The 27,340-nt window shown below is 38.2% G+C and overlaps 1 protein-coding gene across 1 annotated transcript in view; it reads left to right on the top strand.

The window, feature by feature from the left end:
- LOC133227536 (complement factor H) overlaps nucleotides 1–25,577 on the top strand; it is a 396,803-nt gene extending 371,226 nt beyond the window's left edge. The window contains exon 22 of the mRNA XM_061382126.1: nucleotides 25,230–25,577. Within this exon, the coding sequence (XP_061238110.1) occupies nucleotides 25,230–25,438 (209 nt within the window). The 3' untranslated portion in view covers nucleotides 25,439–25,577. The remainder of the gene's footprint in view (nucleotides 1–25,229) is intronic.
- The last annotated feature ends 1,763 nt before the right edge of the window (nucleotides 25,578–27,340 follow it).

Below are 27,340 nucleotides of genomic sequence, written 5' to 3'. Positions count from 1 at the left end.
GTTTGGAATTTCAAAAATATGATGTTAAAGAAAAGAAGAAGGAAAAGAAAGAGAGAAAAAACGAACAAAGAAAAGCAAACAAGGTCGCGAAAATTATAAAGAAAATATAGGTACAAAATTGATAACTAATACCAAAAAGCAAAAGTTAAAAATCTAGAGTAGAGTTTGGAATTTCAAAAATACAATGTTAAAAAAAAGGAAGAAGAAGCATAAAGACAGAAAACAAACAAAAACAAACAATGTTGCAAAAATCATTAAGAAAATACAGGTACAAAATTGATATCAAATACCAAAAAGCATAAATTAAAAATCTAGAGTAGAGTTTGGAATTTCAGATATACAATGTCATATAAAAGAAAAAGAGAAAGAAACAGAAAAAAAAAAAAATCACAGAAATTATAAAAAAAACTATAGGTACAAAATTGATAACATATACCAAAAAGCTAAAATTGAAAAACTAGATTAGAGTTTGAAATTTCAAAAATACAATGTTAAAGAAAAGAAGGAAAAAAAAAAACAACAAGGTCAAAGAATTACAAAATATATATATATATGAAGTTTGCTGAAGAAGAAAAAAAATAGAGTCTTTTTTTTTGCAAAGTAATAGGTTATAAAAGTGAAAATTAAAGGAACAATAGAGGACTTAAAATTTTTTTTTAATTAAAAAGAAAGAAAGAATGATCGTAAAAATAGTAAAAAATATCTCGGACTTTTTCTGGTTTTGTTGTGAGTATTGTGGGTTCAGTTCATTTTTGGCTAGTTCCTTGGTCCGACTTATATTTCTCAAGATCTATAGGCCCCTTCCTATTTAGTCCGTAGTAACCACAGGGTTTTCATCTATTGCCTGTAGCTTCCAGGGCATTTCCCTCTGTTATAGCTTCTTCTATTTGCTGGTCTCTTCAGTTTCTGGTTTCCCCCCTGACACAAAGGGGACAGTGGAGGAAACTCTTTTTTTAGGCTCACTTGTTCAGTCGTGCTGTGGAGAGGGAAGGAGGGATGCTGCAAACAAATAACACTGGCATGTGCTCGCAGTGCCTCAGCCACACTGGGTCTGCCCCCGCTCATGGCGTGTGTAGTCTCCCTGCCCACACTGTTTGGGCTCTAGGTTGTTCCGCAGGGATCAATCCGAGGCCGGCCCTGGGCTGCACGTACCTCCCAGGTCAAGCCGCTCAGGTTCAGGCACTCGGGTAGTCCTCAGAGTCGCAGACTCAGTTGGGCCTGCGTTTTGTTCTCTTCCCAGGTCCAAGCAGCTCAGGTGATGAGGTGTTTGGCGAGCGCCAATGCTGCGACTTATCGCCTCCCCGCCACTCGGTTATCTGGGTGTAAAACCGGCGCACCTTCTCAGGCAGATGTTAACCATCCAGACCCCCAAGAAGTTTTAGTTAGCAAAGAAGCCTGCTTACAGCTTTATAGATAATGTCTCTCTGGGGCTGCGATTGCCCCCTTCCGGCTCTGGCTGCCTGTCACCGGAGGGGGAAGGTCTGCAGCCAGCTATCTCTGTTCAGTCCTTTGTTCCGTGCGCGGGCCTGGCGGTGTCTTAGGTTAGGGCTGGCTTTTCGTGTGGTAGATATCCCACAGTCTGGTTTGCTAGCCCAAATTATTTCGCTCAGATAGCGCTCAGGGTATTCAGGCCAGATTCTTACTCTAAGCAATGTAGCCCACGCCGCACCTCCCTGCCCAGCCCCCACTTGCTAATGGCGTGTGCAGGCATCTGCGCCGCTTCTCTGCTGGGGGAGTTACCTTAGGGCTCGCAATCTGTGAGTTTTGTTTATTTATTTTTTCTCCCTGTTATGTTGCCCTCTGTGCTTCCAAAGCTCGGCACAGATTCGGCAGTGAGAAGGTTTCCTGGTGTTTGGAAATTTCTCTCTTTTTAAGACTCCCTTCCCAGGGCGGAACTCCGTCCCTCCCTCTTTTGTCTTTTATATTTTTTCCTACCTCCTTTTGAAGAGTTGGGTTGCTTTTCTGGGTGCCTGATGTCCTCTGCCGGCATTCAGAAGTTGTTTTGTGGAATTTACTCGACGTTTAAATGCTCTTTTGATGCATTTGTGGGGGAGAAAGTGTTCTCCCTGTCCTACTCCTCCGCCATCTTGGCTCCTCCCTACTCCTTAGAATTAAAGTTATGACCAACCTAGACAGCATATTAAGAAGTAGAGACATTACTTTGTCAACAAAAGTCTGTCCAGTCATGGCTACAGTTTTTCCAGTGGTCATGTATGGATGTGAGAGTTATACTATAAAGAACGCTGAGGGCCGAACAATTGATGCTTTTGAACTGTGGTGTTGGAGAAGAATCTTGAGAGTCCCTTGGACTGCAAGTAGATCTAACCAGTCCATCCTTAAGGAGATTAGTCTTGGGTGTTCATTGAAAGGACTAATGTTGAAGCTGAAACTCTAATACTTTGGCAACCTGATGTGAAGAGCTGATTCATTTGAAAAGACCCTGATGCTGGGAAGGATTGAGGTCAGGAGGAGAAGTGAATAACAGAGGAAGAGGTGGTTGGATGGTATCACCGACTCAATGGACATGGGTTTGAGTGAACTCTGGGAGTTTGTTATGTACAGGGAGGCCTGGGTGCTGCCTTTCATGGGATCACAGAGAGTCAGACATGACTGAGCGACTGAACTGAACTGAAGTTAACTAGTAAATCCCAAGTTTTTGTTTTATTTGTTTGTTTTTTCCTCATGTGACCTGAAGACTTCTCAATTTTTATTTGATTTTTACAACTTTATTATAATGTGTGTTGTAGAGGATTTTTTAAGTTGATTTTATCTGGTGACCTGTAACACCTGGAGTAACAAGCAAATTTGGCCTTGGAATACGGAATGAAGCAGGGCAAAGAATAATAGAGTTTTGCTAAGAAAACGCACAGGTCATAACAAACACCCTCTTCCAACAACACAAAAGAAGACTATACACATGGACATCACCAGATGGTCAACACCAAAATCAGATTGATTATATCCTTTGCAGCCAAAGATGGAGAAGCTCTATACAGTCAATGAAAACAAGACCAGGAGCTGACTGTGGCTCAGATTTTGAACTCCTTATTGCCAAATTCAGACTGAAATTGAAAAAAGTAGGGAAAACCACTAAGCCATTCAGGTATGACCTAAATCAATCCCTTATGATTATACAGTGGAAGTGAGAAATAGATTTAAGGGCCTAGATCTGATAGATAAAGTGCCTGATGAACTATGGACTGAGGTTCATGACATTGTACAGGAGACAGGGATCAAGACCATTCCCATGGAAAAGAAATGCAAAAAAAAACAAAATGGCTGTATGGGGAAGCCTTACAAATAGCTGTGAAAAGAAGAGAAGCAAAAAGCAAAGGAGAAAAGGAAAGATATAAACATCTGAATGCAGAGTTCCAAAGAATAAAAAGAAGAGAAAAGAAAGCCTTATTCAGCAATCACTGCAAAAAAAATGGAGGAAAACAAGAGAATGGGAAAGACTAGAGATCTCTTCAAGAAAATTAGAGATACCAAGGGAACATTTCATGCAAAGATGGGCTTGATAAAGGACAGAAATGGTATGGACCTAACAGTAGCAGAATATATTAAGAAGAGGTGGCAAGAATACACAGAAGAACTGTACAAAAAAGATCTTCATGAACCACATAATCAGGATGGTGTGATCACTGACCTAGAGCCAGATATCCTGGAATGTGAAGTCAAGTAGGCCTTAGAAAGCATCACTACGAACAAAGCTAGTGGAGATGATGGAAATCCAGTTGAGCTATTTCAAATCCGGAAAGATGATGCTGTGAAAGTGCTGCACTCAATATGCCAGCAAGTTTGGAAAACTCAGCAGTGGCCACAGGACTGGAAAAGGTCAGTTTTCATTCCAGTCCTAAAGAAAGGCAATGCCAAAGAATGCTCAAACTACCACACAATTGCACTCATCTCACACGCTAGTAAAGTAATGCTCAAAATTCTCCAAGCCAGACTTCAGTAATACGTGAACTGTGAACTTCCTGATGTTCAAGCTGGTTTTAGAAAAGGCAGAGAAACCAGAGATCAAATTGCCAACATCCACTGGATCATGGAAAAAGCAAGAGAGTTCCAGAAAAACATCTATTTCTACTTTATTGACTATGCCAAAGTCTTTGACTGTATGGATCACAATAAACTGTGGAAAATTCTGAAAGAGATGGGAATACCAGACCACCTGACCTGCCTCTTGAGAAATCTGTATGCAGGTCAAGAAGCAACAGTTAGATCTGGACATGGAACAACAGACAGGTTCCAAATAGGAAAAGAGTACATGAAGGCTGTATACTGTCACCCTGCTTATTTAACTTATATGCAGAGTACATCATGAGAAACGCTGGGCTGGAAGAAGCACAAGCTAGAATCAAGATTGCTGGGAGAAATATCAATAACCTCAGATATGCAGATGACACCACCCTTATGGCAGAAAGTGAAGAGGAACTAAAAAGCCTCTTCATGAAGGCGAAAGAGGAGAGTGAAAAAGTTGACTTAAAACTCAACACTTAGAAAATGAAGATCATGGCATCTGGTCCCATCACTTCATGGGAAATAGATGGGGAAACATTGGAAACAGTGTCATACTTTATTTTTCTGGGCTCCAAAATCATTGCAGATGGTGATTGCAGCCATGAAATTAAAAGACACTTACTCCTTGGAAAGAAAGTTATGGCCAACCTAGATAGCATATTGAAGAGCAGAGACATTACTTTGCCAACAAAGGTCCGTCTAGTCAAGGCTATGGTTTTTCCAGTGGCCATGTACAGATGTGAGAGTTGGACTGTGAAGAAAGCTGAGCGCTGAAGAATTGATGCTTTTGAACTGTGGTATTGGAAAAGAGTCTTGACAGTCCCTTGGACTGCAAGGAGATCCAACCAGTCCATTCTAAAGGAGATTCGTCCTGGGTGTTCTTTGGAAAGAATGATGCTAAAGCTGAAACTCCAGCACTTTGGCCACCTCATGCAAAGAGTTCACTCATTGGAAAAGACTCTGATGCTGCGAGGGGTTGGGGGCAGGTGGAGAAGGAGACGACAGCGTATGAGATGGCTGGATGACATCACCGACTCAATGGACCTGAGTTTGAGTGAGCCCTGGAGTTGGTGATGAACAGGGAGGCCTGGTGTGCTGCAATTCGTGGGGTCGCAGAGTCGGATACGACTGAGCGACTGAACTGAACTGAACTGATACTTACTTTACAGTGTTATGTTGGGTTCTACCAAACATCAACAAGAATCAGCCATAGATTTACTCTTGTCCCCTCCTACATGAACATCCGTCCCATTTCCCTACCCATCCCACCATTTTAGGATGTTACTGAGCTCTGTTTTGAGTTCCCTGAGTCATACAGCAAATCCCCTTTGACTGTCTATTTTACATGTATTAGTGTTAGTTTTCATGTTAACCCTCTCCATACATCCCACCCTCTACTTCCTCCCTGTTAGCCGTTTCCATAAGTCTGTTCTCAGTGTCTGTGTCTCTATTGCTGCTGTGCAAATAGGTTTATCAGTACAATATTTCTAGATTCCATGTATATGTGTTATTGTATATTTGCTTTTCTCTTTCTGACTTACTTGACTCTGTATACTAGGCCCTATGTTCATCCACCTCTTTAGGACTGCATCAAGTGCATTCCTTTTTATGGCTGAATAATATTCCATTGTATATATGTAGCACAGCTTCTTTATCTATTCATCTGTCAATGGACAGCTATGTTGCTTCCGTGTCCTAGCTGTTATAAATAGAACTGCAGTAAATTTGGGGTATAAGTCTTTTTCAATCTTGGTTTCCGCAGGGTATATACCTAGGAGTGGGATTGGTGAGTCATATAGTGGTTTTATTCCTCACTTTGTAATGACTCTCTATACTGTTCTGTATAGCGGCTGTATCAATGTACATTCTCACCAACAATACAAGAGGGTTCTTTTTTCTCCACACCCTCTCCAGCATTTATTTGCAGACTTTTTGATGATGTCCATTCTGACTGGTGTGAAGTGATATCTCATTGTAGTTTTGAATTGAATTTCTGTAATAATGAGTGAGGAGAAGGAAATGGCAACCCACTCCAGTGTTCTTGCCTGGAGAATCCCATGGACAGAGAAGCCTGTTAGGCTGCAGTCCATGGGGTCGCACAGAGTTGGACACGACTGAAGCGACTTGGCAGCAGCAGCAGCAATAATGAGTGATGCTGTGAATATATTCATGGGTCTATTAGCCATCGTAGGTCTTTGGACAAATGTCTGTTTAAGTCTTTTTCCCACTTTTTGATTGGGTTGTTTGTTTTTCTGGTATTGTTTTGCATGAGCTGCTTGCATCTTTTGGAAATTAATCCTTTGTCTGTTGTTTCATTTGCTGTTATTTTTTCCCATTCTGAGCATTGTCTCTTCACTCTATTAATAATTTCCTTTGCTGTGGAGAAGCTTTTAAGTTTAATTATGTCCCACTTGATTACCTTCATTTTTATTCCACTACTCTAGGAGGTGGGTCATAGAGGATGTTGTTGTGATTTATGATGTAGGGTGTTCTGCCTGTGTTTTCCATCCGTTTTTAGTTTATCTTTGTGGATGGTGTTAGGAAGTAGTCTAATTTCATTCTTTTCCACGTAGCTGTCAAGATTTCCCAGCAGCATTTATAGAAGAAACTCTCTTTGCCTATTGTATACTCTTGCCTCCTTTTCAAACATAAGCTATCCATAGGTGTGTGGGCTTATTTCTGGGCTTTCTATCTTGTCCCATTGGTCTATATTTCTGTTTTTCTGCCAGTACCATACTGGCTGGATGACTCTAGATTTGTAGTCAGTTCAAAATCAGGAAGGTTTATTCCTCTAGCTTTATTTTTCTTTCTCAAGATTGCTTTGGCTATTCAGGTTTTTTGTGTTTCCCTATGAATTGTGGGACTTGTTGTTCTAGTTCTGGAAAAACACCTTTGGTAATTAAATACAAATAGCATTAAAACTGTAGATTATATTGAGTAGTTTAGTCATGTTCACAGTGTTGATTCTTCCAACCCCAGAATATGGAATATCTCTCCATCTGTTTATGTTGTCTTTGATATCTTTCCTCAGGGTCTTGTACGTTTCTGTATACAGCTCTTATTTCTCCCTAGGTAGGTTTATTCCTAGGCATTTTATTCTTTTTGTTGCTATGGTAAATGGCATGATACCTTAATTTATCTTTATGATGTTTCATTGTTAGTACATAGGGATTCAGGTGATTTTTGTGTATTCATTTTGTATCCTGTCATTTTGCTAATTTCACTGATTACCTCTTGTAATTTTCTGATAGTATCTTTTGGGTTTTCTATGTGTAGTATCGTCTGTGTGCAAACAATGAGAGTTTTGCTTCTTCTTTTCCAATCTGGATTCCTTTTATTTCTTTTTCTCCTCTGCTGTAGCTAAGGCTTCCAAACAATGCTGACTAATAGTGGTGACACTGGGCACCCTTGTCTTTTCCTGATCTTAGAGGGTATGCTTTCAGTTTTTCACCATCGTGAATAATGTTTGCTCTGGGTTTCTCATATATGGTCTTTATTATGTTGAGGTAGTTTCCCTCTTTACTCATTTTTTGAAGAGTATTTATCATAAATGGGTGTTGACATTTTTCAGAAACGTTTTCTCTATTTATTTTGATTACCATATGTATTTATCTTGCAATTGTTAATATAGTATATCACACTGATGGATTTGTGTATACTGAAGAATGTTTGCATCTGTGGAATAAACGCAACTTCATCATGGTGTGCTGCTGCTAAGTCGCTTCAGTCGTGTCCAACTCTATGCGACCCCATAGAAGGCAGACCACCAGGCTCCCTCACCCCTGGGATTCTCCAGGCAAGAACACTGGAGTGGGTTGCCATTTCCTTCTCCAATGCATGAAAGTGAAAAGTGAAAGTGAAGTCCCTCAGTCGTGTCTGACTCTTAGCGACCCCATGGACTGAAGCCCACCAGGCTCCTCCATCCATGGGATTTTCCAGGCACGTGTACTGGAGTGGGGTGCCATTGCCTTCTCCATATCATGGTGTACTCTCTTTTTAATGTATTTATGAATTCTGTTTTATAGTGTTCTGTTGAGGATTCTTCCATCTATTTTCATCAGTGACATTGGCCTGTAATTTTATTTTTTATGTTGTCTTTGTCTGGTTTTGGTATAAGGGTGATGATGGCCTTGTAGAATGAGTTTGGAAGTGCTCCTTCCTCTGCAGTTTTTGAAAGAGTTTATAGGAATATTATTAGCTCTTCTCTAAATGTTTGAGAGAACTCACCTGTGAAACTATCAGGCACTGTGCTTTAATTTTTTGAGAATTTTTTGATCACATTTTTTATTTCAGTGCATGTAATTGGCTTGTTCATAATTTATATTTCTTCTTGATTCAGTCTTGGAAGATTGAACTTTTCTAAGAATATATCCATTGCTTTCAGGTTGTCTATTTTATTGACATATAATTGCTCATAATAGTTTCTTATGATCATTTGTATTTCTGTTGTAACCTCTCCTTTCTCATTGCTAATATTGTTGATTTGATTCTTCTCCCATTTTTTCTTGATGAGTTTGCCTAATTGCTTGTCAATTTTGTTTGTCTTCTCAAAGAAGCAGCTTTTAGTTTTATTAGTCTTTACTATTGTTCCTTCCTTTCTTTTTCATGTATTTCTGCTCTGATCTTTAGAATGTCTTTCCTTCTATTAACTTTGGGTTTGTTTTCTGCCTTTCTTTATCGAGTTGTTTTAGGTGTAAGTTAGATTGGGTATTTGATGTTTTCCTTGTTTCTTCCTATAAACTTCCCTTTTAGAACTGTTTTGCTGCATCCCATAGGTTTTGAGTTGCTGTGTTTTCATTGTCATTTGCTTCAAGAATTCTTTGATTTCCCTTTTGATTTATTCAGAATCCAGTCTGTTATGTAAAAGCATATTGTTTAGTCTCCAAGTGTTTGTGTTTTTACCATGTCTCATCTATTTGATATCTATTCTCATAATATTGTGGTCAGAAAAGATGCTTCATATGATTTAAACTTTTAAAAAATTATTGAAGTTTGATTTGTGACCCAAGATATGGTCTATCCTGGAAAATATTCCATGCACACTTGAGAAGAAGGTGTATTCTTATGCATTTGGATGGAAAGTTCTGAAGATATCAATTAGGTCCATTTGGTCTAACGTTTCATTTATGGTTTATGTTTCCTTATTAATTTTCTGTTTTGATAAGCTGTCCATTGTTTACATCCCTTACAATTATTGTGTGTTAACATCCCTTACCACTATTTTGTTGCTGTCAATTTCTGCTTTTTTGTTTGTTAGTATTTGCCTTATGCATTGAGGTGCTTCTATGTTAGGTGCATATGTATAGAATTATGTCTTCTTCTTGGATTGATCCCTTGATCATTATATAATGCCCCTTCTTTATTTCATATAATATTCTTTATTTTAAAGTCTGTTTTGTCAGAAATGAGAATTGCCACTCCAATTTCCTTTTGATTTCCATGTTCATGGAATATGTTTTTCCATCCTTTTAATTTTGTTCTGTTTGTGTCTCTAGGTCTGAAGAGGGTCTCTTGTAGATAGCATATATATGGGTCTTGTCTTTTTATCCATTCAGCCAATCTGTGTCTTTTGGTTGGAGAGTTTAATCCATTTACATTTAAAGTAATTATTTATATATTACTATTAGCATTTTCCTATTATAATATAATATAATGCTATATGTTCCAATTAGCATTTTCTTAATTATTTTGTGTTTCTTGTAGGTCTTTCCTTTGTCTTATGCTTATAAGTCTCTTTAATATTTGTTGTAAAGCTGGTTTGGTGGTGCTAAATTCTCTTAACTTCTGCTTGTCTGTAAAGATTTTAACTTTTCCATCAATGTTGAATGAAATCCTTGCCAGGTAGAGTAATCTTACTTGTAGATTTTTCCCTTTAAGTACTTTAAATATATCCTGCCATTCCTTTCTGACCTGCAGAGTTTCTGCTGAAAGATCAGCTGTTAATTGAATGGGTTTTCCCTTGTGTGTTACTTGTTGTTTTCCCTTAATGCTTTTAATGTTCTTTTCTTGTGTTTAATCTCTATTGATGGTTATGTGTCTCGACGTGTTTCTCCTTGGGTTTATCCTGTATTGGACTCTCTGTGCTTCTTGAACTTGGTTGATGTTTTCCTTTCCCATGCTAGAAAACTTTTCACTATAATATATTCAAAAATTTTCTTTGTGACTTTCTTTCCTCTTCTTCCTCTGAGACCCCTATAACTCAAATGTTGGTGAGTTAAATACTGTCCCAGAGGTCTCCAAAGCTCTCCTGAATTCTTTTCACTCTTTTTCCTTGATTCTGCTCATCAGCAACTACTTCCACCATTTAATCTTCCAGCTCACTGTTTCATTCTTATGCTTTAGATAATCTATTATTGTTTCCTTCTAGAGAATTCTTTTATTTTCATAATTGTGTTATTTATCTTTATTGGTTTATTCTTTATTTCTTCTATATCCTTGGTTATTGTGTTAATATGTTGATTGCTTCTTCGCATTTTATCCATTCTTTTTTCAAGGTTTTGGAACATCTTTCCTATCATTACACTGAATTCTTTTTCAGGTATTTTGCCTATTTCTTTCCTTTTTTTTTTTTTTTTTTTTTTGGTATTTTGTGATTCTAGTTTGTTTCTTCATTTGAGCAATATTTTTCTGCCTTTTTTTTTTTCATTATTGTATTTGATGTTTCCTTTTCTCAGGATTTCAGGTCGAATTCCTCCTTCCTTTTGCTTTCTCCCCTTGGTGTGTAAGGTTGTGCCAGTGGTTTGTGTAGGCTTCTTTTGGCTGTGACTTTTGTTTGTACTCTGGTGAAAGGAGGTAAGTTTTTTTTTTTCTCTCTCTCTAATGGTCAGGACTTTATGAGGTGGTGATCCTGTTTGCTGGTGACTGGGTTTGTGTTTTTATCTGTTTGTTTTTTTTTTTTTGGTGAGGCATCCTACACTGGGTGCTGCTGGAAGTTTGACAAGCGGAGGCCTTTGTGGGAGTTCTCACTAATAAATACTCCCTGGGTTTAGGAGTTTTGTGGCAGTCTAGAGTCTTGTCAGTGCTCCCACTGCAAAGGCTCTGGGCCTGATTTCTGGCCAGGGAAGTGAGATTCCACAGGTGGTTTGTAATGGCATTAAAGAAGATTAAAACAAACACACTAAAAGAAGAAACAAAATGCAAACCCCAGATGGATGTCAAATACAAAATCAGGCAAGTACTCAGAAAAATAATGGGATATATACACATGCATATACACACATTAAAAAAAAGAGAAAAACAGTGTAAAACAAACAAACAAAGAAGAAGAAAAGTAGAAGAGATTTATCCAGTGAGTAAATGAAAGCAAAAGTGATATCAACTAGTTATTAACAAAACTGGCTAAAAGCATAAACTGGAAACAAAACTAAAGCCATGTGTCAACCGGGGAATAAAGCAACTAAAGCAAAACATACTAATAAACATAGTGAGAAAAAGACAGAAAAGAAAGGAAAGAAAGAAAGATTAGAAAAGAAAATTTAAAAAGAGGTCGATAAATAAATTTCATATATATTAAAGAGTAACACAACAGGAAAAGAATAAGAAAAGCAAACAAAAGAATATATGTGGAAAAATAATATTTTTTTAAACATTGAAAGAGGAAAAAATGCACAAAACCCACAAAACACCAATGTAGAGGAAGAATTATTTAAAGGAACATAAAAGTGTGATTTAATAAGTTTCTCAAAAGCATAAATAGATTTAATAGTATTAAAATCAACAAATAGAACAATAGAAATTTTTTTTAAAAAAGGTAAAAACCAAGTAGTTACTACCGAACAAGTTAAAATATAAAAATAATAAATATTTTTCTTGGATCAGCTGTCAGCATCCTTTTCCTCAATGTGAGTCACAGTCCACCTCACCTCCCTAGGATGCTCTCCAGTTCTGGGCTGGTCTCTGGACCTGTCGTTGGGCAGATCAGAGTCTAATCTGGTCCTCCTCCTACATGTTCTTGCTCTGATGTCTACATCTGCCATTGCTAGTGTGTTTTCTTTTGCAGGAACTCTCATTGTCCTTCATATATTCCATAGATACAAAGTCTGCCAGTTGATCATGTGGATTCAATTTTCAGCTTGCAGCACTGGTGGGAATGTTTGGGTTCTCTTCCTTAGCCTCCTGCCCCTGGATTTCACTTGTGGTTTTATCTCCACCTGTGCATGTGAGTCATCCACAGGAGTTTACTCCTGCGGCTCCACAGGAAGACTTGAGTGTGCCTCGGGGAGGACCGAATATGGAGGTGGTGCAGTTGCTTGGATTGCAGGGGTGCTGGCAGTACCAGGTACTAAGGGGAGCCACTGGCTAGGACAGCTGGAAATATGGTGCCCTTAGGGTTTTTTGTAGCCTCTGGTTGCTCTGTCCTTGTGGGGATGAGCATGGGAGTGACACAGGAGCGGATAATGGGAACCTTGGCCATGCCAGAAACATAGCTGATGGCTATTGTCAGGAGGTATGTGATTATTAGGGATTTTTCTAGCTTCTGACAGCTCTGCCCAGTGAGGATTGAGCATGGATGTGACACAGCTGCTTGAATTATGGGAACTCTGGCAGTGCCAAGTGTGCAAGGAAACCAACAGACACAACTGCAGGAACTATGGCCTGATTAGAGTCTTTTCCTAGCTTCTGGCACCTGGCCATCAGAGGGCCTCTTTGGCTGGTCCTTCTCTGTTACTTCACCCCTTCAGGCACTTACAGGGCCCCCACATTTAGGGTCATTCTTTGCTGTTTATCACATCAGGGACTTAAAGATCACCCTGTCTGGGGTCCTTCTGTGTTGCTTTTTCATGAGGTCCTTAAAGGGTTACCCTCCCTGGATTGTTTCAGCTGTCTGGTGCTGATATGCACAGAGAGAGAGGCTGCAGAGATGGCTCCATCCTCTGTGTGTGACTCAGCAGTATCACTCTGCCTCCAGGTTATCTGGCTTTCCTTCATAAGCATTTTCCACTGCACCCTCCTCAGGTTCCCTCATACCATCTCCCTTCATTCAATAGCAGACCTTGCCCTGGGATTGTTTTCCAATGTCTATATTCCAGCTCCAAACTACAACACTTTCTAGAGGACTTGTATCCCTGTCTTGGGTATGTATGGCTGTGGCAAGGATTGTCTGTGTGATTCTCATTCTGTTCAGACTCTCACTGATCAGCTGCTTTACTCTCCAACAGCCTCAGTGCTTCACCTCTGTTGCAAATATTGGCCCTCCAATGCAGCTCTGTTCCTGCTTCAGTTTCCCAACCCAAGGTACAGATCCAGTTCTACTCACTCTCCTCTTTTTGGCCCTCCTTCATTTTTCCTGCTGAGTGTTGCCTGATTCTATATATTCTTTTCCAGTGGTCTGGTTCTCAGTTGGTGTTCTGCAAGATCTTCTGTGTCTGGAGGTGTATTCCTGATGCATCCGTGGAGAGTGATGCACTCCACGTGCACCAACTCTTCCACCATCATGGATCTCATTGTATGATAATGAACCCACACCTCATTACAAGTCAGGTTTGCTGTGGATGGATGTCCAATTTCTGTTCTTGGGTCAGATAAAAAGCAGTGGATATCTTATTCTTCTCATTTGAACATACTTCTCAATTGATCATTTTTCTTGACTCTCTGTGTGGATATCTGTACATTAGACTAAACATCCAATTGTCCTAGTCTTCAAAGACTGACGTCATATGTAGAACCTTGCCAGAATTCAGCTCTTTCAGTCAGCATGGCTAGAATTTTGGGTGCCTCTCTAACCTCTCTGCTCATCCAAACTTCTGTGTTTATAGTCAGCCTCCTCCAGGAGTCGAGAGTATGCAGTGATCTACAAGTCAGAATAGTTGGCAGAGCAGGCAATTGGAGTTTTTCACCTCGCTCACTCTGCACTGAACTGGGGAGAGGAGCTGTGGCAAATGCCTGCATGCTACTTCAAACCTTGTGCCTTCTGCACCATGATTTAGCTCTTTGTAGTCCCCAGGCACGATACAAAGTTTGGGTTTCATCAGCTCTCAGAGACAGGTTAGTTAGAAGCCAATTCCTCAGGCAGAGCTGGAAAAGATGAAGGTCCAGATGTACCGTCTGACTCCTTCCATGGAGAAACTGGGAGTTGCTCACTCTTCATTAAGCTAGGCGAAGACCTGTGAGAAGTGCTGATACAGATTCATAACTGCCACTTAATTTCTGTAATCCCAGGAGATTGGAAATCCTAGGCTTCTCAGAGGCAGGCTAATTGGAAGCCTGACCCTGGACTATCAGTTGGAAAATCGGAGACCTAGGTTGTGGATCAAACTCTTCTCCCAGGAGAAGCTGGGAGTTGAGTATTCCCTTCAAACTGTATGGTCCTCTGCTGCATGGATTTTATTGCAAGAATGTGTCTTAGTTTTCCCTGCCACTTAGGATTTGGCATTTTCTCACTTGCCTTAAATGCAGAACTTCTCATCTACTCTTTCTATTTTGAATAAAGGAGCTGATACACACAATGGCTGTTAATTCAGTGTGTCTGTGGAGGGAAGGAGAGGTCAAGGTGGCCTATTTCATTCTCTTACTAATACCACTGCATTCTTTCCAAATTGTATGTATTGGGTTTATTTGCTTTTCTATTTTCAACTTTAAGTAAAAACAATTATTGATTTTTAGTCTTTATCATGTTCTATTATTGCTATGTAATTTTAAAGTTCCCCTCAGATGACACTTTTGTGTCATCTCATAAATCTTATAAAACTTTACTTATCATGGTGTTATTTTCATTCAATTCAAAATAGTCAAAGTTTTCCTTTTCATTTCTTCTTTATCCATGCATTACTAAAAAAAAATTAGTTGAGTGCTATGAAGATATCTAGTAAGTGACAGAATTGTACTTTTCCAAGTTTAGTTATTCATGGTTTGAAGGATCAGCAGTTTGACCTTAGTAGACTGAGGTCTACAATGCATGTATTGATCTTTGTCATCTTCATTGAACTCCATGTACTGATATGCACCCAGTTTTGATGACAACATTTCACATTCTCAGAGACAAAGGCTGGGATCACTATGGTGAAAGATTCTATGATCATCACCTGATCTGTGTTCTGGGTTGTTTAAGAGATCCTGACTAGACAATACTTTCAACAAATCTCAGGAAAGGAAACCCATTGCTAAAAGATTTCTGACATGCTGTGGGATTCCAGATCATTTAGACAAACAGATTTCTAATAATTTCCTAGAAGAGATTCTGAATATTTTAAATCTTGCATTGTTCTAGAATATGGAGGAGAAGGCAATGGCAAACCACTCCAGTACTCTTGCCTGGAAAATCCCATGGACGGTGAAGCCTGGTAGGCTTCAGTTTATGGGGTTGCGAAGAGTCAGACACGACTGAGCGACTTCACTTTTACTTTTCACTTTCATGCATTGGAAAAGGAAATTGCAACCCACTCCAGTGTTCTTGCCTGGAGAATCCCAGGGGTGGCAGAGCCTGGTGGGCTGCCGTCTCTGGGTCGCACAGAGTCGGACAAGACTGAAGTAACTTAGTAGTAGTAGTAGCAGAATATGGAAATAAAGTGAATTCATTTAATATCTTTGGAAACTCATAGTTTTTTCTTTTGTGTTTTTCTGTCTGACACAGGAACTTAAATGATTAGATTTTTCTGTTTAATAGTCATAAACTACTCTCCTTTTTTGTATCTTTACCTTATTTGGGTCCTTATGAAATGTGTATCAAATATATGCTTACCTTTTCTTTATGCTTTCTCCCTTTTAGAAACATGTTCAAAATACAATATAACAATTGAGAATGGATTTTTGTCTGAATCTGCCTCTACGTATCCCCTAAATAAACAAACAGAATATAAGTGTAAGTCAGGATATGTAACAGCAGATGGTAAGACATCAGGCTTGATTACATGTCTGCAAAATGGATGGTCATCTCAACCTGTATGCATTAGTAAGTAATTCATTATCTTAGCATTCTTTATGCTGATGATAACTATATAAAAGTACTCTTTAACTATATATTTTTATCCTTCTTTCTTTCTTTCTTTCTTTCTTTTTTCCTGAGGGATAGTCATATGAAATGTTTGTGGTTCCAAGGTTGTATTTGAAGAGATCAGGTACAAAGCTTTGGGAAATGTATATCATTTTTTTAATGATTAATTATAGTGGAGTACAATATCATTGTACCCTTTAGGTCAAAGTTTTTTCACTTTAAAACATCTTGTGACTAAAAAACAATTTTGCTAGGAGCCTTATCAGTATTCTAAGACAAATTCATTTATTTTTAGCTGAGACCTTTATGCTGATTGCATCTGCTTTTATTTTAAGGGACTCTTAAGCCAGAGTCTCTCCTCCTAAGCCTAAAAGTTATTATTTTTTTTTTATGCAAAGATATAAGGTCATGGCACATAAGCTTCAAATAACGTGATGTATAGTTCATATGTTTGAATGTCTAGGGTAGATATCTTTGTGAAAAATTCTCTCTTAGGAAATCTTCATAAACATCTAGTTAGCAGAGACAGAGAAACACTTTTAGACAGGACCAAATTCTGCTATGCTGAAAGTTTTCCTGTAGCAACATATAGATATTTATGTAGATTTTCTAAGAACAGTCTGCTGAATTTGTCTTTTTCATCCCAAAGCTGCACAGTGATATTTTTGAGGTGATATTTGAATTTTTCACTTTAAGTGAAGTGGGTATTTATAATATCAATTTCTACTATTTCTGTTTTATTGTTTCCAATGTCTATGCTTGCTACAAGCACTACACTCTCAAAATTAAAAATGTCACCCCATATCAAGCTTATTTTATATTAATATATGACAATTTTCCATCCTAACACTCTTTTTCTGAAAAAATGTTTCTATTATTATATATTACTAGCATAATTTTGCTTTAACACATTATGAAATTTGAAGTAAATTATTTAAACCTTTATTAACATCAATCTATGGTGTAGGTGAAAACTAATATTGTTAATATATTTTCTTGTAAATAGCTACAAATAATAGAACTATGTTTGTATTCAACCTTGATAAGTATAAAGAATATACAACAATTAAAAATATAGTTGGAGATGTACAAGCTAAATTTAGAAAGGTGTAGGACTAGAGATTAAATTGACAACGTCCGTTGGATCACAGAAAAGCAAAGGAAATGCAGAAAAACATCTACTTCTACTTCATTGACTACACTAAAGTCTTTGACTGTGTGGATCACAACACACTGTGGACAATTCTTAATGAGATGGGTCTAATTGACCACTTTACCTTCCTCCCGAGAAACCAGTATGCAGGTAAAGAGCCAACAGTTAGAACCAGACATGGAGCAACAAACTGGTTCAAAATTGGGAAAGTCTAATTGACCACCTTATCTGCCTCCTGAGAAACCAGTATGCAAGTAAGGAACCAACAGTTAGAACCAGACATGGAGCAACAAACTGGTTCAAAATTGGAAAAGGAGTATGTCAAGGCTGTATATTGTCACCCTGCTCATTTGACTTATATGCAGAGTACATCATATAAAATATCAGGCTGAAAGAATCACAAGCTGGAATCAAGATTGCTAAGAAAAACACTGATAACCTCAGAAACACAGATGACACTACTCTAATGAGAGAAAGCAAAGAGGAAAGCTATGAAAACCTCGACAGCATGGTAAGAAGCAGAGACATCACTTTACCAACAAAGGTTCATATTGTCAAAGTTATGGTTTTTCAAGCATTAATGTATGGATGTGAATGTCTGAGCACAAAGAAGGCTGAGTACCAAAGAATTGATTTTTTGAACTCTGGTGCTGGAGAAGACTCTTGAGAGTCCCTTATACTGCAAGGAGATCAAGCCAGTCAATCCTAAAAGAAATCAGTCCTGAATATTCATTGGAAAGACTGATGCTGAAGCTGAAGCTCCAGTATTTTGGCCACCTGATGAGAAGAGCTGACTCATTGGAAAAGAACTTGATATTGGAAAAGATTAAGCACAGGAGGAGAAGAGACATCAGAGGATAAGATGGTTGGATAGCATGATCAACAGAATGGACAAGACTTTGAGCAAACTCTGGGAGTTAGTGAGGGACAGGGAAGCCTGGCTTGCTACAATCCATGGGGTTGCAAAGATTCAGAAACGACTGAGTGACTGAACAACATAACAGGAACTGATTATAATGTATCTTGACATTAAGTTCTTTGGATCTATCCCATTTGGAATTCACTGAGCATTTTTAATACGTAGCTGTTGTTTTGGTTAGTCGCTAAGTCATATGCCCTATTTGAGAAATTTTTAGCCATTGTTTTTCAAGAATAATTTTGGAGTGCATTTCCTCTACAATATTGTGTTAGTTTCTAGTGTACATCAAAGTGAATCAACTACACATATACACATACCCTCTTTCTTTTGGATTTTCTTTCCATTCGGACCATCAGAAAATAATGGCACAGAGAACCCAGCCATTATTATTTTATCTATTATTCATTATCTTCGATTTCATGTTCAACAGTTCTTTGCTATCTTCCCACAGGTCCTTGAAGCTATGTCCATTTTCTTTTCAGTCTATTTTCAAAGTTAGTTTATCTTCAAACTTATTCATCCTTCTGCTGTCTGCAGTGTATTGTTGAGCCATGTAGTTTTTTAAATAACTTATTTTCTGGTTCTATCAATTGGACTGGATTTTTTTTTAATTTTATTTTATTTTTAAACTTTACAATATTGTATTAGTTTTGCCAAATATCGAAATGAATCCACCACAGGTATACCTGTGTTCCCCATCCTGAACCCTCCTCCCTCCTCCCTCCCCATACCCTCCCTCTGGGTCGTCCCAGTGCACCAGCCCCAAGCATCCAGTATCGTGCATCAAACCTGGACTGGAGACTCGTTTCATACATGATATTATACATGTTTCAATGCCATTCTCCCAAGTCTCCCCACCCTCTCCCTCTCCCACAGAGTGCATAAGACTGACCTATACATCACTGTCTCTTTTGCTGTCTCGTACACAGGGTTATTGTTACCATCTTTCTAAATTCCATATATATGCGTTAGTATACTGTATTGGTGTTTTTCTTTCTAGCTTACTTCACTCTGTGTAATAGGTTCCAGTTTCATCCATCTCATTAGAACTGATTCAAATGTATTCTTTTTAATGACTGAGTAATACTCCATTGTGTATATGTACCACAGCTTTCTTATCCATTCATCTGATGATGGGCATCTAGGTTGCTTCCATGTCCTGGCTATTATAAACAGTGCTGCGATGAACATTGGGGTACACGTGTCTCTTTCCCTTCTGGTTTCCTCACTGTGTATGCCCAGCAGTGGAATTGCTGGATCATAAGGCAGCCGGATGGGAAACTTTGACTTGCACCCTACATGGCAGTAATGGAGGCCTGATTAATGAGGGAGTCCAATAACATCCTTAGTCTCAAGATATAAAAGCTCATCTGTCCGAATAAAGTTGAAAATCATTTATCAGGCCAAGACCAAGTAAGGCTCAAAAGAGAAAAAACAATCAACAGAAGAAAACACTGAGATGACACAGTGTCATCTCAGTGTGAAGGCTTCATCCAAAATTTCCATATCTGTGTCATCTCAGTGTGAAGGCTTCATCCAAAATTTCCATATCTGTGTCATCTCAGTGTGAAGGCTTCATCCAAAATTTCCATATGTGTGTCGTCTCAGTGTGAAGGCTTCATCCAAAATTTCCATATCTGTGTCATCTCAGTGTGAAGGCTTCATCCAAAATTTCCATATCTGTGTCGTCTCAGTGTGAAGGCTTCATCCAAAATTTCCATATCTGTGTCATCTCAGTGTGAAGGCTTCATCCAAAATTTCCATATCTGTGTCGTCTCAGTGTTTTCTTCTGTTGATTGTTTTTTCTCTTTTGAGCCTTACTTGGTCTTGGCCTGATAAATGGGTGCAAGTCAAAGTTTCTCATCCGGCTTCCTCTGAATTAGGAGAAAGGGCAGAGGTTTCTTGTTCCCCCATCATATGGGTGGAAATGAGGGCTATTTTCATGGCTCCTGTAGATCAAGACAGGGAAAGGATTGGTCTTAGATTTCTACATTGGTGTGTTTCTAGACTAAATATGCTCAGTTCAGTCACTCAGTCATGTCCAACTCTTTGCAAACCCATGAACTGCAGCACTCCAGGCCTCCCTGTCCATCACCAACTCCCAGAGCTTACTCAAATTCATGGTCATCGAGTTGGTGATGCCATCCAACCATCTCATCCTCTGCCGTCCCCTTCTCCTCCCATCTTTAGTGTTTACCAGCATCAGGATCTTTTCAAATGAGTTAGTTCTTTAGATCAGGTGGCCAAAGTATTGGAGTTTCAGCTTCATCATCAGTCCTTCTAGTGAATATTCAGGACTGATCTCCTTTAGGATTGACTGGTTGGATATCCTTGTTGTCCAAGGGACTCTCAAGAGTCTTCTCAAACACCACAGTTCAAAAGCATAAATTTTTCAGTGTTCAGCATTGTCTGTCATCCAACTCTCACACCCATACATGACCATGGGAAAAATCATACATGACTACTGGCAAAACCATAATTTTGACTTTGTTGGGAAAGTAATATTTATGCTTTTTAATATACTGTCTAGGTTGGTCATAACTTTTCTTCTAAGGAACAAATGTCTTTTAATTTCATGGCTGCAGTCACCATCTGCAGTGATTTTGGAGACCCCCAAAATAAGTCTCTCACTGTTTCCATTGTTTTCCATCTATTTGCCATGAAGTAATGGGACCAGATGCCATGACCTTAGTTTTCCAAACGTTGAGTTTTAAGGCAACGTTTCACTCTCTTCTTTCACTTTCCTCAAGAGACTCTTTAATTCTTCACTTTCTGCCATTAAAGGTGGTGTCATCTACATATCTGAGGTTGTTGATATTTCTCTGCACAATCTTGTTTCAGCTTGTGCTTCATCAGGCCCAGCATTTAGCATGATGTACTCTGCATATAAGTTAAATAAGCAAGGTGACAAAATACAGCCTTGACATACTCCTTTCTTGATTTGGAACCAGTTTGTGGTTCCTTGTCAAGTTCTAACTGTTGCTTCTTGACCTGCATACAGGTTTCTCAAGAGGAATGTCAGGTGTTCTATTCTCATCTCTTTAAGAATTTTCCACAGTTTGTTGGAAAATTCTTTTCCAACAAAGAATTGTTTTCCACACAGTCAAAGGCTTTGGCATAGTCAATAAAGCAGAAGTAGATGATGTTCTGGAATTCTCTTTCTTTTTCTATGATCCAAAGGATTTTAGCAATTTGATCTCTGGTTTCTCTGCCTTTTCAAAATCCAGCTTAAACATCTGGAAGTTCACAGTTCAGTACTGTTGAACTCTAACTTGGAGAATTTTGAGCATTACTTTGCTAGTGTGTGAGATGAGTGCAATCCTGCAGTAGTTTGAACATTCTTAGGGATTGCCTTTCTTTGGGATTGAGATGAAATCTGACCTTTTCCAATCTATGGCCTCTGCTGAGTTTTCCAAATTTGCTGGCATATTGAGTGCAGTACTTCAACAGCATCATCTTTTAGGATTTGGAGCAGCTCAACGGGAATTCCATCACCTCCACTAGCTTTGTTTGTAGTGATTCTTCCTAAGGCCCACTTGACTCCACATTTCAGGATGTTGTGCTGTTGATGAGTGAGCCCACCATCGTGCTTATCTGCATCATGAAGATCTTTTTTGTATAGTTCTTCTGTGTATTTTGGCCACTTATTATATCTTCTGCCTCTGTTAGGTCCATACCATTTCTCTCCTTTATTGTGCCCATCTTTTCATGAAATATTCCCTTGGTATCTCTAATTTTCTTGAAAAGAACTCTAGTCCTTACCATTCTATTATTTTCCTCCATTTCTTTGCATTCATCACTGAGGAAGGCTTTCTTATCTTTCCTTGCTATTCTTTGGAACTCTGCATTCAAATGGGTTTATCTTTCCTTTTCTCCATTGCCTTTAGCTAGCATCTCTTTTTTTCTCAGCTATTTTTAAGGCCTCCTCAGACAACCATTTTGCCTTTTTACATTACTTTTTTTGGGGGGATGGTCTTGATCACTGCCTCCTGTACAAAGTCACTAACCTTTGTTGATAGTTCTTCAGGCATTCTTTCTTATCAGATCTAATCCTTTGACTCTATTTGTCACTTCCAGTCTATAATCATCAGGGATTTGATTTAGGTCATACTTGAATGGTCTAGGGGTTTTCCTTACTTTCTTCATTTTAAATCTGAATTTGGCAACAAGAAACTCATGATTTGAGCCACAGTCAGCTCCAAGTCTTGTTTTTGCTAACTGTATAGAGCTTCTCCATCTGTGGCTGCAAAGAATGTAACCAATCTGATTTTGGAATTGACCATCTGGTGATGTCCGTGTGTAGAGTCTTCTCTTGTGTTTTTGGAAGTGGATATTTGATATGACCAGAGCACTCCCTTGACAAAACTCTGTTAGCCTTTGCCTTGCTTCATTTTGTACCTCAAAGCCAAATTTGCCTGTTACTCCAGGTATCTCTTGACTTCCTGTTTTGTATTCCAGTCCCCTATAATGAAAAGGACAACTTTTGGGGGTATTAGTTCCAGAAGGTCTTGTAGGTCTTCAGAAAACTGTTCAACTTCTGCCTCTTCAGCATTACTGGTCGGGGCATAGACCTAGATTACTGTGATATTGATTGCTTTGTCTTTGAAATGAACCGAGATTATTCTGTCACTTTTGAGATTTCATCCAAGCACTGCATTTCAGACTCTTTTGTTGACTATCATGGCTACTCCATTTCTTCGAAGGGATTCTTGTCCACAGTAATAGATATAATGGTCATTTGAGTCAAATTCACCCATTTCATTTCATTTTAATGTTCACTAATTCCTAAAATGTTGATGTTCACTCTTACCAACCCCTGTTTGACACTTCCAAGTTGCCTTGATTCATGAACCTAACATCCCAGGTTCCTATGCACTATTGCTCTTTACAGCATCAGACTTTACTTCCATCACCAGTCACATCCACAACTGGGTGTTGTTTTTGCTTTGGCTCCATCTCCTTTTTCTTTCTGGAGTTATTTCTTCACTGATCTACAGTAGCATATTGAGCACCTACCGACCTGAGGAGTTCATTTTACAGTGTCCTATCTTTTTGCCTTTTCATATTTTTCATGGGGTTCTCAAGGCAAGAGTACTGAAGTGGTTTGCCATTCCCTTCTCCAGTGGACCATGTTTTGTCAGGACTCGCCACCATGACCCATTTGTCTTGAGTGGCCCTACAGGGCATGGCTCAGAGTTTCATTGAGTTAGACAAGGTTGTGGTCCATGTGATCAGAATGGTTAATGTTCTGTGACTGTGATTTTCATTCCATCTGCCCTCTGATGGATAAGGTTAAGAGGCTTATGGAAGATTCCTGATGGGAGAGACTGACTCATGGGGAAACTGAGTCTTGGTCTGATGGAAGGGGCCATGCTCAGTAAATCTTTAGACAAATTTTCTGTTGATGGATGAGGCTGTGTTCCCTCCCTGTTGTTTGACCTGTGGCCAAACTACGGTGGAGGTAAGGAAGATAATGTTGACCTCCTTCAAAAGGTCTTATGCATGCACTACTGCACTCAGTGCCCCCAACCCTGCAGCAGGCCATCACCAACCCAAGCTTCAGCCAGTCTCCTGGGCACTCACGTTCAAGTCTGGGTCAGTCTCTTGTGGGGTCACTGCTCCTTTCTCCTGGGTCCTGGTGCTCACAAGGTTTTGTTTGGGACCTCTAAGAGTCTATTTCCACAGTCCTGTGTAAGTTCTGGTGACTCTATTGTGGGGTGATGTTGACCTCCTCCAAGAAGGTTCATGCCATACCCAGATCTACTACACCCAGAGCCCCTGCCCCTGCAGCAGTCCACTGCTCACCCATAATTCTACAGGAGACACTCAAACACAGTTCTGACTCAGTCTCTGTGGGGTCTCTGGGTCCTGGTGCACACAAGGTGTATTTCTAGACTAAGTCAGTATTGTGACAATTGTTTGTGTCTTGCTAAGCTACTCTTTTCTGGGCCTTTTATTAAAGAGATCAACTGCTTTATGAGATTTTTTCTTTCTGGACTTGTATTACATCTGGGTTGCAGTCTCAGGGGCCCATTTGGGATACATAGATGGCAAAATGAAAACTGCAAGGACTCTCTTCAGTGTAATTCTTTCAATCCCGAGGTCCCTAAGCAGATTGACTTCTCTACTTGTTTCACAGTCTCCTGTGTTAGTTTTTATACTGTATCAGGACCTTTATTTGTCAGAAGGAATACTTAGCAGATGCCATAAGCACAAACATTTTTACCTCATCTTGTCCAGAAATGGAAGTCAAAATTTCATTTCAAACACTGCAACATGTTGTTTAAAAGGGTCAATTTTTTAAATCTTAGCTATCCATCTTTCCAGCATATATTCTGAAAGAAATATGTTTTATCATCAGGACACTGCAAAGCAGACATATTTGTTAATGTACTATATGTGCTTCCATGGGGGTAAAAATTAGGTCTTAAAATGTGCATTTCTGATTAAGTGATTAAAATTCCTTCAATAAATCATTTCTGTCATCAGAAGTCATAAGTTTTGATTTTATATATTTGGCTACATTTTTATTTATTTAAAACTGTACGGGTGGTCTTTGAATAAATCAAGCACCATTATTTTTTAGACTCTCAAGGAAAATGTGGGCCTCCTCCACCAATAGACAACGGAGACATTACCTCACTCTTGCAATCGGTGTATCCTCCAGGAATGAGTGTTGAGTACCAGTGTCAGGCCTACTATGAACTACAGGGAAACAGAAACGTAGTATGTCAGAATGGAGAGTGGTCAGAACCACCAAAATGCTTAGGTAAATGCTTTAAACTTCTCTTGGATCCTGGGATAATCCTTGTAAACAGCATAATGTTTAACTGTTAATAGAATTTTTATGGATTAAATAACCACCATTCTTTTTCATGCTTTACAACCAAGTATTCATATCTGTATATAGAAATAAAGTTAGAAAATTTCATGTTTGAGCAACAGTGGTTCCTTAATGAAAGGTCTTCATATGATAACTGACATTATGAATCTTTCATTATAATATTTAATGATTACACTAAATGAAGTATCTCATTCTTGTAATATTAAATTTTTAACATGGTGAAACCTACATTATGGATTTTCAGTGTATTTGTTTGGAAAAGTTTTGAGGAGGAATATTTGGAACAAAGTTCTTGAAACCCTGAAATTCTATAGAAAGCATTTGCATACTACTAAAATTTTATGTTTATTTTCTTTAACTTTAGAGGCATGTGTAATTTCAGAAGAAACGATGAGAAAACATCACATAGAGTTAAGATGGAAACCTGATACAAAACTTTACTTTAAAACAGAGGATAATATTGAATTCATGTGTCAACATGGTTATCATCCGGTGACACCAGAACATACATTTCGAACAACTTGTCGGGAAGGAAAGGTGGTGTATCCTAGCTGTGGAAAAAACATTGACTAAATGCAGGTGTAAAATTGAAATATGTACATGTATTCAGATTTTTCCTTATTAATTCAATTTTGTTTATTTTATCAAGTAGTTTCTAACTCATCTTGAATCATAAAACAGATTTATGTTAAATATGTGGGAACGATGTAATTGAAAGATGGAAGACCAATGAATCACTTCTTAAAAGTACCTCATTAAACTTTGCAAGTCAAAATGTTATGTGTCTTGTTCATGAAACATTTACAGCAAGAAGTTAGATTCAATCACTTCCATGCCTCTTTCCATCCATCAGTTTCCTAAAGTTCTTAAAGCTTTCTCCATTACTTCTGAAGGTTTTCTGAAACTGTTTTAGGAGACATGGGAAAAAAGTGTGGAAAGAAATGGAAAACTTCAAAATATTGATAATATCACTTAACAAACATATAAAAGCAAACTATGTCATACCTATGTCAGTAATTAAGTATAGTTTATCTTACTTTTGCTCATCTATCAATAGATTAATAAACCAAAAACGATAAAATACATAATATTTTCATTTCAATTCATTTCAGTCATTCAGTCATGTCTGACTCTTTGTGACCCCATGGACTGCAGCACCTCAGCCTCCCCTGTCCAGTACTAACTCCCGGAGTTTACTCAAACTCATGTGCATCGAGTTGGTGATGCCATCTAACCATCTCATCCTCTGTCACCACCTTCTCCTCCTGCCTTCAATCTTTCGCAGCATCAGGGTCTTTTCAAATGGGGCAGTTTTTCGCATCATGTGGCCAAAGTGTTGGAGTTTCAGTTTCAGCATCAGTCCTTCCAATGAATATTCAGGACTGATTTCCTTTAGGATGGACTGGTTGGATCTCATAATATTTTACAATATGCTCATCAAAGTACACATAATAATTCAAATAAATCATATTGCATAACTATTGCAACATGGCATATAAGTGGTTAAAAAGTTCAACATTAGGTATAAACACACACACATAAAGACACTGCTGTAAATATTGAATATCTTTTTATAGAAAAATATTGACAAGAAGTATAAGAAAACACTTGGAATAGCTATAGTTGAATATACAGATAATACATGTAAATGTGCTTAACTTCTTTTTACTTACATGAATTTTTGAATTTTTCTGTTCTTTAATATACACCACCTTTGAACCACAAAATATTTTCTAAAATGAAGACATATGCTAAGTGAAACAACATATGTTGAGAGCTTTTGAGATCGATTTGTAATGATCTCCAGGTCTAGTATCATTCTCCTGATTTTGCTGGTACAGAGTGTTTTAGAAACATGCACCAACAGTCTGAAACGTGATTTTTATATCCATAAATTTTAAACAGCATATTAAGCTTAAATCAGTTAACTATAAACATTTTAACTTTATAAATATACAAATTTTAATATTAAAATAGAGGCATAAATAATTAAGCTAAAATATTTAAGGTGATATCTTATTACTTTGTACTGCATCAAATCAAGTGGCCTTCGCTATTGGTGCTAATTGATCTAAATCTGAATTGCTAGTAACAGCTGGTTTTCTCACCCTTAAATGAAATTGTTACAGTTGACAAGTTATCTTTGCTGTAAATCTTAACATTTTTGTAGATATTATTTCTCCAAAATTTTCAACTAATGGTTGTAGAGTCTCTTTAAGACCCGAGGCTGCAAGCAGTTATTTCATTGTTGCCTAGAAAATGGTGATTTTTTAAAGATCAGTCCTATCATTTTTCTGCATTTATTGCCATTCTGTGTAAAGATGAGTGTTAATTTACAGACTTAGTTCATATTCAACTTTCACCTAAAGAGTTTTAGCAAATCTTTAAAATAATTTGTTTTTAAATAATTTTTAAATTGATATATAGTTGATTTACAATAGTTTTAGGTGTATAACACAGAGATTCACAATTTTT

The sequence above is a fragment of the Bos javanicus genome, chromosome 16 (assembly GCF_032452875.1).
Source record: "Bos javanicus breed banteng chromosome 16, ARS-OSU_banteng_1.0, whole genome shotgun sequence".
Classification (NCBI taxonomy): domain Eukaryota; kingdom Metazoa; phylum Chordata; class Mammalia; order Artiodactyla; family Bovidae; genus Bos; species Bos javanicus.
The sequence above is the reverse complement of the archived record's forward strand: the minus strand, read 5'-3'. Positions and strand labels throughout refer to the sequence as shown.